Raw genomic sequence first — 12,288 nt, 5'->3', positions numbered from 1 at the left:
TTTCTTCCCATCTTCTACCCAAAACTGCACGTAGATAACAAGGAACAGAGGCTATATTGGCTAGACATCAGACGAGCATTGGTCTCCTACATAGAAAGGACTAAATCATTTAGGAAAACTTGTCATTGAACTCCAGTCCCACCTCCTACAGCTGCTTGGGAGCCACCTACATTGGAATGGACATGAGCAAGAAGAAAAACAAAAACTGTTTCTAACCTTCTATAACTGTTGTTCTTCAAAATGTGTTGCTCATATGCTTTCCAAAACCCACCTTCCTACACCTCTGTCTGAGCTGGCCAGCAAGAAGGAACTCAGGGCGGCGGGGCAGAAGGCCCCTATATATCAGCGCTAAGAGGGCAAACTTTCAGGGGCCCTAGAGCCGATCCGATGGATACCACTGAGGGAAAAGCTTTCCAGCGGCGGTGCCCACGGCATGTGCACCCCTATATTTAAATTGACATGAGTAACATATCTCAAAGAACAACAGTTACAGAAAGTTAGTAACCATTTTTTATTTGAGAAAGCTATAAAGGAATTTTAATGATGCAACTAAACAGGAAAAATCTTTCATTTTCTGTTAATTATGTTCAGAATAAGGTAGAAAAGGTTTTTGACCTCTACATGGCTTTCTGGATTTTTAAATGTTTTTTTTTTTTCAATTTCTTCATATTTTCTTGAACAAAAACTGATGTGATAATTGGTATTGAATGCTGTTCCTACAGCTACATCATCTTCAGGTGTCATTTTATCCAATTTCATATGTTAAACAGTCAGCTCTGAACCCAGTATTTAAATAGAAATTCTCTAGGAGTATGTCTACACTAGGAAAAAAGTGTGGTTGTTACAATGAAGTAATGAACACATGATAGCTCATATGGTAAAAATCCTAGTGCAGAGCAGGCAAGTTATAATTTTACTCTGCTTAGCTGATCAAAATGAATCTAAAAGGGGAGTTTAGGTAAAACTACAACTTGTCCTGTTTCAGAGTAACAGCCGTGTTAGTCTGTATTCGCAAAAAGAAAAGGAATACTTGTGGCACCTTAGAGACTAACCAATTTATTTGAGCATAAGCTTTCATGAGCTACAGCTCACTTCATCGGATGCATACTGTGGAAAGTGTAGAAGATCTTTTTATACACACAAAGCATGAAAAAATACCGCCTCCCACCCCACTCTCCTTCTGGTAATAGCTTATCTAAAGTGATCACTCTCCTTACAATGTGTATGATAATCAAGATGAGCCATTTCCAGCACAAATCCAGGGTTTAACAAAAACGTCTGAGGGGGGGAGTAGGAAAAAACAAGGGAAAATAGGTTACCTTGCATAATGACTTAGCCACTCCCAGTCTCTATTCAAGCCTCAGTTAATTGTATCCAATTTGCAAATGAATTCCAATTCAGCAGTCTCTCGCTGGAGTCTGGATTTGAAGTTTTTTTGTTGTAATATCGCAACTTTCATGTCTGTAATCCCGTGACCAGAGAGATTGAAGAGTTCTCCGACTGGTTTATGAATGTTATAATTCTTGACGTCTGATTTGTGTCCATTTATTCTTTTACGTAGAGACTGTCCAGTTTGACCAATGTACATGGCAGAGGGGCATTGCTGGCACATGATGGCATATATCACATTGGTGGATGTGCAGGTGAACGATCCTCTGATAGTGTGGTTTTAGTTGGGCGCTGAAGGTGACCGCTAGTGGTGTTCTGTTATTTTCTTTGTTAGGCCTGCGGAAGTGAAGAAACAGATTGATAGAGCCAGAAGAGTTCCCAGAAGTCACCTACTACAGGACAGGCCTAACAAAGAAAATAACAGAACGCCACTAGCCGTCACCTTCAGCCCCCAACTAAAACCCCTCCAACACATTATTAAGGATCTACAACCTATCCTGAAGGATGACCCAACACTCTCACAAATCTTGGGAGACAGGCCAGTCCTTGCCTATAGACAGCCCCCCAACCTGAAGCAAATACTCACCAGCAACCACATACCACACAACAGAACCACTAATCCAGGAACCTATCCTTGCAACAAAGCCCGTTGCCAACTGTGCCCACACATCTATTCAGGGGACACCATCGCAGGGCATAATAACATCAGCCACACTATCAGAGGCTCGTTCACCTGCACATCCACCAATGTGATATATGCCATCATGTGCCAGCAATGCCCCTCTGCCATGTACATTGGTCAAACTGGACAGTCTCTACGTAAAAGAATAAATGGACACAAATCAGATGTCAAGAATTATAACATTCATAAACCAGTCGGAGAACACTTCAATCTCTCTGGTCACGGGATTACAGACATGAAAGTTGCAATATTACAACAAAAAAACTTCAAATCCAGACTCCAGCGAGAGACTGTTCAATTGGAATTCATTTGCAAATTGGATATAATTAATTTAGGCTTGAATAGAGACTGGGAGTGGCTAAGTCATTATGCAAGGTAACCTATTTCCCCTTGTTTTTTCCTACTCTCCCCCTCCTCAGACGTTCTTGTTAAACCCTGGATTTGTGCTGGAAATGGCCCACCTTGATTATCATACACAATGTAAGGAGAGTGGTCACTTTAGATAAGCTATTACCAGCAGGAGAGTGGGTTTGTGGGGGGGGGGGGACCTGGATTTGTGCTGGAAATGGCACAACTTGATTATCATACACATTGTAAGGAGAGTGATCACTTTAGATAAGCTATTACCAGCAGGAGAGTGGGGTTGTGGGAGGTATTTTTTCATGCTTTGTGTGTATAAAAAGATCTTCTACACTTTCCACAGTATGCATCTGATGAAGTGAGCTGTAGCTCACGAAAGCTTATGCTCAAATAAATTGGTTAGTCTCTAAGGTGCCACAACTTGTCCTGTCTATACTAAGATTTATGTGTTAATTATCATATATTAGCTATCATGTTGTAAAAACATGCCTTTTTCCTAAGGCACTTATTCCTAAACTTTTTCCTGCCACGATTCCCAAATTAATTCGCTTTTTTTTTTCTCCTGGCATCGCACGTCCCTTGTTTCAGTTCAAGTGGAAATTCAAAAGTTTCCTGAAAAGATTGGCGCTACCCTGTTTTTATGACTGCTTGATTTGGTCAAGCTTATGTTTGGACTCACCTGCCTGCTAACAGGGAATGGAAGGCTCCACTGACTTCTTCCCACTTGCACTTACTCTCCTGGTATGAGAAGCAGCTGCTAAGAGGGGGTTTTCCACTCTTTAGGGTACTGCAGTTGTTCCAATGACACTCCCCCTCCCCCTTGTGCAAGGACCATTCATAAGTACAATATGTATTGTCAGATATGTAAGTATCTGGCAGAGAAATTAGTGATCTGTCCTGCCTGCATTGATTCCTTAATTGTCCATTATACTTGGCAACAAAGCACTTTTGAGTTTTATACCACAACTGGATTATTATTATTGTTGATAATATTAATAATAATAGATATTGTATAATGCAGGAAAATAGGGTCAGTGATGGTAGATTGTGTTCTCTCTAAATCAAGACTGAACCAGTGCTACTTCATAATTATGGGGCACTGGCATTGTCTTTCAAGTAAAAAGCAAAACTGAAATTCTGACAAACATATTTGTGGGGCCCCCTGGGGAATGAAGGGGCCAGGAGCAAGAGCACAGCGGGCAGGGTGGATTTGATTTAAATCATGATTTAAAATACTGGTCAGGAAGACTCGATTTAATCATGGTTTTCTACATAAAAGTGCATTCTTGTTGGTTATTATAAACTTAATACATATTCTTCACAACTCAGAGATAGATGTAGGTTTCATTTTTAAAAGTTACACACTATACATTTTTAAAGTGATTTATTTTAAAAACTTTTCAGATGAGTTTTACAGCTATATCAGAAAATGAATTATTGTTTGGTTATTTCATTTACCAAAGATAATTGAAGCAGATATTTATGAAGTCATTGGGAGGTCAACTATCTCCAATTTAACAGGTTAATCATTAATATTTGGAGGATTTTCTTGCTATGTTGTGTTAGGAGGAGAACATCACCAGACAGACATTTAAATTGTTTTATTTAACTAAAACAACAACTTTAAGTATTTTGGATATTTTTCTTCAACGGCAAACATAATATTTTAACAAAAAAACGTATGTCCCTCACTTCTCACATTTATCTCCAGACTTCTTCTCATTGTCCGCCCCCAACAATCTTCTATTCATTGAACTTTTTGAAACTTTTCACTTTTAAAGAGAGGTAAGGGATTGACTCTGTGTACACAAATTTGCAGAGGGACAATAGGGATGAGGTCTGTTATTTCTCACGTCTATATATTTATTTATTTATTTAAAAACATTGTTGCTGTTAACAAGCATGTTACCTCTGGAGACACACATCCACAGTTTGAGAACTGCAAAACTAAGCATCTCTGATGGTATCTTCTAGACTGAACACTGAGTCCCACTGGGTAGATAGAAAGATTAACCTAAATAATCTGTACAGAAGCCCCTGGAACCCCATAAAATTGGGTCCCTAATCCATGAACTATTATAACTCATTTGCAAAACTTTTCTTAAACATTATATGCATATATTTTCTCATACTGTAGAATTAGAATTTATAATCCCTATTCCATGATGATCTTAGTTTTAATTAAGATATATTATAATTATCTTTAGATAGGTTTTTTCCCTCAAAAATCAGATTTTTGAGTATTTTAAAAAAAAAATCATTGATTTTTATCCACCCTGACAGCGGGGCGTGGTGGGGGAGGATTGGTCCCCAGCTGGAGCAAGGCAGGAGCCAGGGGCAATATGAACACCGTGGGGCATGGGGGAAGGATTAGTCCCTGTTGATGGGAGCAATGTAGGGGCTGGGGGCAAAAGCGAAGCGTGGCGGGAGCTAGCATTGGTCTCTGGAGCAAGGGAGGGGCCGGGGTAAACTGCAAACGCAGCAGGGCTGGGGAGGGGGTAAACAGGATCCTCCCCCGGCCCCTTCCCACATAGAGCAGGTACCTACCTTCTCCCTGGTTCTAGCCCATTCTTTTTGTCTCTCTCTGCACTGAGCTGAGGGTGGGGGTGCACTGAGCACAGAGCTGGGGGTGCAGGGTCTGGGACGGAGTTACGGTGCAGGAGCAGGCTGGGGGTTGGGGTGCAGGGTCTGGCCAGGAGCTAGAGTGAGGGAGGGGGCTCAGGGTTGGGGCAGGAGGTTGAGGTGTGGAGCACTTACCTGGGGCATCTCCCATTTGGTGTGAGGGGTGCAGGTGGGAATGTGAGGGGGGGTGCAGGAGATCCTGTTTGGTGGTCAGGGTGGGAGTGGGTATGTGGGGGGGTGCAGGAGTCAGGGTTGGGGGCGTGAGGGGGTGCAGGAGTCAGGGCATGGGGTGGGGGGTATGGGTATGTGTGGGGGGTGCAGGAGTCAGGGCAGAGGGCTGGGGGTGTGTGAGGGGGTGCAGGAGTCAGGGCATGGGGTGGGGGGTATGGGTATGTGTGGGGGGTGCAGGAGTCAGGGCAGAGGGCTGTGGGTGTGTGAGGGGGTGCAGGAGTCAGGGCATGGGGTGGGGGGTATGGGTATGTGTGGGGGGTGCAGGAGTCAGGGCAGAGGGCTGGGGGTGTGTGAGGGGGTGTAGGAGTCAGGGCTTGGGGCTGGGAGCACCCCCAGAACCCCAGCCCAGAGCCCCAACCCCCTGCCCTGAGAGTCTTGCAGCAGGGGGCTGGAGGGACATGCCCTGATTCCACCCCCTTCTCCAAGGCCCCCCTCGTGTGGGCGATCAGCTGTTTGGTGGCAGGGAGAGGGGGAGGGCCAGGAACGCGGCACACTGTGGGAAGAGGCAGGGGATGGGGGAGCTTGGCTGCTGATGGAGTCTGTCCTGCAGCAGGAGCCGGCAGGACCAAGCTTCTGCCCGCTGCCTTGGCAGGAGAGAGCGGTGGGCAGGGGACAGAGAAGAGCTGGCTGGGACGGGACCACTTTCGAGCCTGGGACCGGCACCATGGTAAATCCGGTACTCCCTCTGCCCTCTCTGATGGTGTTCAAGACTGTTGTTTTTAATCCAAGCAAATTCCAACACAAGGAATTGCATTTTCTTCTTCGAGTAGTGTCCCTATAGGTGCTCCACTACAGGTGTGCTTGCGTCCCTGCACTGCTGATTAGAGATCTTCAGTAGCAGTGTCTGTTGGGCCCGCACATGCACTCTCTCTCCTCATGCCTTGCCATAAGGCTAGCCAACCTTCTCAACCACCCCGGCTAGAGACAAAGCTATTCAAAGTCTGTTACAACCTTACTTTCATTTTACGTGTCTATAGCTAGTCAATCTCCAAGTACTGAGTTGTAGTTGTAGAGTTTTTTCCCCTTCTTTCTTATTTTCTTCCTTAAAAAAAGACTTTATTTTCCTCCGTGTTATTTTCTTGTTGGGGACCCTTCCCACAACAAAGTATGCCTGGTTCACCGGGCTTCAAGAAGTGTGTCTCCTGCAAAGAGGCTATCCCAGTTGCAGACAATCACTCCTCCCAGTGTGTACGCTTACTCGGGGAAGGCCACATTCCACAGAAGTGTGGTCTCTGCCAGCAACTCAGGCCCAGGTCTTGCATGGACAGGGAGTTGAGACAGAAGATAATATTTCTGGGGGAGTCCTTCCAACCCTCCCCAGACCCACACCAAAAGTCACCTAGCAGATGTTATTCTTCCCTACAATGGTCAACATCCAAAGGCTATGGGTCAAAGAACCAGCCACTGACCCCTCTCGTAAGTCATCAAAAAGGAGAGCAAGAAGTCCTCATGCTAGTGAGCCCCACACTATTCCTAAACAATCTCCGGCATGCTTGATATTCTCAGTACTGCCAGCACCAAGACATTTTCAGCCCAGTACCCATGGCTCATGAAGATCTACAGTGGCAGGTGCTGTCGATGTAACTACGGACCCAATGGGCACACACCCGAAGTCAACGGCACCGATGGACAAGGACAGGAGTCACCACTGCACTAGTCCACATTCAGGCTTCACGTGCAATGCCTCCAGATGTATGTTTCTCCACAGAAAATATATAGCCTGTTTAAAACAAGAAGAAAAGTCTAACTCAATGAATTATATAACAAATGCCCCAACCTCAAGTATGTGTGTTGCACACAAAATTGTAGGAAAGCAATGAGAAATAGTTCTGCAATGACCAGCTAAGATGATTAAGAAAACATCCAGACTTCTGTTAGATTTTTATGAAGGACAATTACTATATTTTATATTTACTTATATTATTTGGTTAAATATCTTAACTAAATTGTACTCCCTCTATTTATCAGAGCTATAGTTTTCTAACTTCAAAAAACTAATTAATTTTTTTCCAAAATTTTGATCTAATGAGACTTCTCTATAGTGTGTGTTCTCTGTAAACCAATGCTAACACCAAAAATAAGTTGGATCATAGTTTTCTTATTTCAATTTTACTAGTTCAGCAGTAATTGGAAATCAGTCTCAAATAAAATTCTACCCAGTTACATTTTTAAATAGGCCACAGATCTTGCTTTAGGGAAATACTTTTCTTTAATACTGTACATGGAGATCATGCCTTTGGACTAACTCTTTAGTATGTTTGTGAAATCTAAACTACGGCCAAGAGCCATAGAAAATGACATTTGTTGGGGATTCAAATAAATGACTCCAAAATGCATTAGGAAAACGAGCAGATTTGGTTACAAAATTGGGGCCTGCAACTGATTGTGTGCCAGAATTAAACTGTAGTGTTCATGTTATTAAATGCAGAGAGGGTACAATTTTTGTTGGATTTAATGTGATACGTTAGCAGCTGGTCAACACCCACCAAACTTTACATTTTATTTTTTCAAAAAAGGTAACAAATGGACACAGCACTGTATTACTACAGTGAAAAGGCTTGAGAAAGAAATTGTGACTGGGTTCGGTCACAGAGACCCCCTTGGGACGGTCACCTGATGTGCTGGAATTACCTTTGAGCCCATTTCCCCTGCCAGCTCGGGACTCCAGAACCCTGCCTTGTTGAGCCAGACATGCCAGCATGCTGCAAACACAGACCCAGGTCTGGTCCATGCCCCAAAGCTGCAGACTTTAACAAAAAACTGCTCAGCAGATCACCTATCTCCATCACCCAGTTCCCAATGGGATCCAAACCCCAAATAAATCCGTTTTACTCTCTATAAACCTTATACAAGGTAAACTCATGGTTGTCTGCCCTCTATAACACTGATATGCACAGCTGTTTGCTCCCCCAGGTATTAATCACTTACTCTGGGTTAGTTAATAAACAAACGTGATTTTGTTAAGTATAAAAAGTAGGATTTAAGTGGTTTCATGTAATAACAGAAGGAACAAAGTAAGTTACCAAGCAAAATAAAACAAAACACGCAAGTCTAAGCCTAGTACGTTAAGAAACTGAATACAGGTAAATCTCACCCTCAGAGATGTTTCAATAAGCTTCTTTCACAGACTAGACTCCTTCCTAGCCTCGTCCCAATCCTTTCCCCTGGTACAGCACTTGTTAGTTCCAGCTCAGGTGGTAACTAGGGGATTTCTCATGACTGACCGCCCTCTTTGTTCTGTTCCACCCCCTTTTATAGCTTTGGCACAAGGTGGGAAACTTTTGTCTCTCTGGTTCCCCCACCTCTAAATGGAAAAGCAACTGGTTTAAGATGGATTTCTGTATCATGTGATATGGACCTCATTCTTCCAGGGCTGGCCCGCAGGTACCCAGGGAGGTTTGCAAGTAAACAGAGCCATTTACCACCAAATGTCTTAGTTAATGGCAGCCATCAAGGTTCTAAACCACCATTAATGGCCCACACTTTGCATAATTACAATAGGACTTCAGAGTTATGCTTCATATTTCTAGCTTCAGATACAAGAATGATTCCTACATACAAATAGGATGAACACACTCAGTGAGATTATAGGGTTTGTAATGATACCTTACAAGAGACCTTTTGTATAAAGCATATTCCAGTTACATCATATTTACACTCATAAGCATATTTCCATAAAACATATGTAGTGCAACGTCACAGAAATGAATATTAGATTGAACTTCCACACTCAAAGTAGTGGACATGGGGCATATGGTTGTAACACTGGGTTTGGGGGAGTGTGCTTGAGCTTACAGTAATTCATAGAACATAGTTACTAAAGGGAAAAGCCTGGAATGGGCTGGAAAGAAAGTAGTTTAACTTTGAGAAATATGCACCCAGGCCTGGTTCTCAGTATAGGATATAGTCTATGGATGCTTATAACAGAGATGAAGTCATAATACATTTGGGATGTGAAAAATAGAGTTTTAAGTCCCTTAAATCTAATAAGATTCTAGACCTAATGAAGATTAAGAAAGCACATAGTCTGTGTTCTTTGTTTCTCTTAAACATTTGATATCGTCAACACCAAGTCAATATTGAATGTCTTATATATAATTGGGGTAAAATGACATAAGTAAAGTAATGACTCAGTAAATTTAATTTCTGTTTGTTTTTTGTTTTTTAGTCTGAACCTGAGGGTTTTTCTCATTTTCACTTGTACGTCTGTGCTGCCTTCCTTGTCAGGTGGAGGAAAGAGATACTGGAAGAAAGAGACTTTCAAGTAAGTAAATATGTTTTTATTCAACCCTGCAGATATCTACGGATATATTTTTCCCAGCAGGACATTATTTACAGGATTACTTGTGTATGAATTTGACAGAGCAACAACAGTTGTACTAAAATTGACCATGTTTGACTCTCTTTGTAAGTGTCAGCTCTTGTACCTGAAGTGATTGTCTGTAAACAGCAGCAGATAGTGGGGTGTGGTATGTGGGAGGAAGTACACTCTCAAGAAAGTTTTACTTAAACTGAGACAGTCACTGAGGCAAAGATTTCAGGAAACATTATAATAGGGAAACTTTGGGAATTTCACAGTGAGATTTTCTAAAAATGTAAGTGGCTGAGGGTAAATTGAGCTATACATTTTATCTTAAAATGTGATGGTGGTGATTCCTATTTATTATCATTAATATTTGTATAGCATCAATGATGTGCATGGCACTTCTACATAAATTAGAAAGACATAGGCCCAAATAAGCAAACATGCATGGAATGGCCTATTTTTCAAAAATGCCAGGCAGACACAATTCCACATCTTTGAAAACCAGACTGTTTACTCCAGTGCCTAACTATGAATATAGGGACTTATTTTGGGTGCCCACATTTGAAAACTTTAGCCAGTTTTTGGCCAAAAGAGCTTACAGTCTAAATGTGCCTAAAAAAGACAGGGGAAATGACATTAGATATGGAGCAGAGAAGAGGGAGCACACAGAATGAAGTTATAGAACTGCTTTGTTAGTACAATTCATGTTACATTAGTTTCTTCTTTTTAGAGATTATTCAAATTGTTAGCAGAAGAGAATGGGTTATATTGCTGGAATGATTCTGAAATAAGATGGATAGACAGGGATTGGGTTCCAAGATGCAGATATTAGTGAGGACATTGTAGTTGTTTGCAATGGGATTTACACCAGTGTAGAGGAGGGAAGAATTTGGCTGCTTTTTTAAGGTCGCCTATATTTGTAGAACTTAGATTGTTTGTTTATTTCACACAAAAATAGTAGTTTGATTTTATGATGTTATTACTTTTCTCTAAATACTACATATGCAATAGCTAAGAAGATGTAAACTGCTGAAATATACTGCCCCCTTGCAAGCCATGCATGGGAGCCCTGCCCAGATTAATTAATTGATTTAACAAAACAAAATTAATTGATTTATTGAGGCAGTTTTAATTAACGTTGGGCGGCCCTCCTAACCACAATTAAAACACTCAATGCTGCCTCCCCACCGGTGAATCAACTCTGAGTAGCTCCCCATGAATAACTTAATTCATATTGCCTCCTAACATGCTACCAGGCTACTTCAATTTACGCCATTTCCCAAACGATATCTTAATGCTGGACACCTCTCCCTCCCAATTATATGTTAGCACTGAGCACCATCCCCTCCATTAAATCCATTTATGCTGTTTTCTGCTCCCAGAGCCTATAGCATCTTCCTCATCGCCTACACACACTCGGTAGATAAGACACATATGTAAATAGAAAATATGGGGTGAAATATTATAGTCTTTTTTTCTTCTGCATGTATACATGGAGGGTAAGTAATACAAAGGAGAGTAACTTTAATACCATAATATAAGCGTTAAATTTCAAAGCTTTGCTTGGAAAATTATTTACTTGTGACTGTTGCAGTTCATTGTTTTTTATGATCAATTTGATATCTCCTTACAAGATATTAGGATGATTTGAAAAATAAATGAAAGATGAAATACTAAGTTGGGATATTATTAGATTGGTTCCAGATCCTCAAAATGCTTAGTTAATTCAAGAGCTCAGAGGACATACTCAGCAGGAATATATCTGGCTCAAGATTGCCTTTTGCCTTTCGGTCAGCCTTCTTCGCTCTTGGAATAAACAAATTAAATATATTCATTTCAGCTACCAGGACTTTACTGTTCAAAGATCCAAGCTTTGATGCAACGTCTGAGTATTTTATAAGAGACAGCTGTACTGCTGCATTATTAATGTACAAATGAACAGATTCTGCCTGTTTGTGTGAGCACATTGCCTGCTACTGTTTTCTCCCACTCTTTCAGTCACCTTTGTGCCCCGCAAATGTTGGGAGTGAAATACATTAGACTCATTTCTTGTAGACACCATGGTAGAAATGATGCACCAGGTCTGATAAGTTAGTGTATGGAAGAAACTGTAAATATTCTAAAAGAAAAGGAGTACTTGTGGCACCTTAGAGACTAACAAATTTATTTGAGCATAAGCTTTCGTGAGCTACAGCTCACTTCATCGGATGCATTCAGTGGAAAATACAGTGGGGAGATTTATATACATAGAGAACATGAAACAATGGGTGTTACCATACACATTGTAAAGAGAGTGATCACTTAAGGCGAGCTATTACCAGCAGGAGAGTGGGGGCGGAAAAACTGTTTGTAGTGATAATCAAGGTGGGCCATTTCCAGCAGTTGACAAGAACATCTGAGGAACAGTGAGGGGTGGGAGGGAATAAACAAGGGGAAATAGTTTTACTTTGTGTAATGACCCATCCGCTCCCAGTCTCTATTCAAGCCTAAGTTAATTATATCCAGTTTGCAAATTAATTCCAATTCAGCAGTCTCTTGTTGGAGTCTGTTTTTGAAGTCTTTTTGTTGAAGAATTGCAATTGTCCTCACCATAACTATTTCACATTTGGGGACAATGTATACCTTCAAATAAGCAGCACTGCTATGGGTACCCGCATGGCCCCACAGTATGCCAACATTTTTATGGCTGACTTAGAAC

At 41.6% G+C, this 12,288-nt stretch overlaps 1 protein-coding gene across 3 annotated transcripts in view; it reads left to right on the top strand.

The window, feature by feature from the left end:
- TBC1D22A (TBC1 domain family member 22A) overlaps positions 1-12,288 on the top strand; it is a 440,402-nt gene that overhangs the window by 336,077 nt on the left and 92,037 nt on the right. For all 3 annotated transcript variants that reach the window (XM_073328376.1, XM_073328375.1, XM_073328374.1), the window contains one exon: positions 9,453-9,548. In XM_073328376.1, coding sequence (XP_073184477.1) covers positions 9,453-9,548 — 96 coding nt within the window. The remainder of the gene's footprint in view (positions 1-9,452; positions 9,549-12,288) is intronic.

This window comes from Lepidochelys kempii, chromosome 1, assembly GCF_965140265.1.
Source record: "Lepidochelys kempii isolate rLepKem1 chromosome 1, rLepKem1.hap2, whole genome shotgun sequence".
Classification (NCBI taxonomy): Eukaryota; Metazoa; Chordata; order Testudines; family Cheloniidae; genus Lepidochelys; species Lepidochelys kempii.
This window is presented reverse-complemented; position numbering and strand designations above follow the sequence as displayed.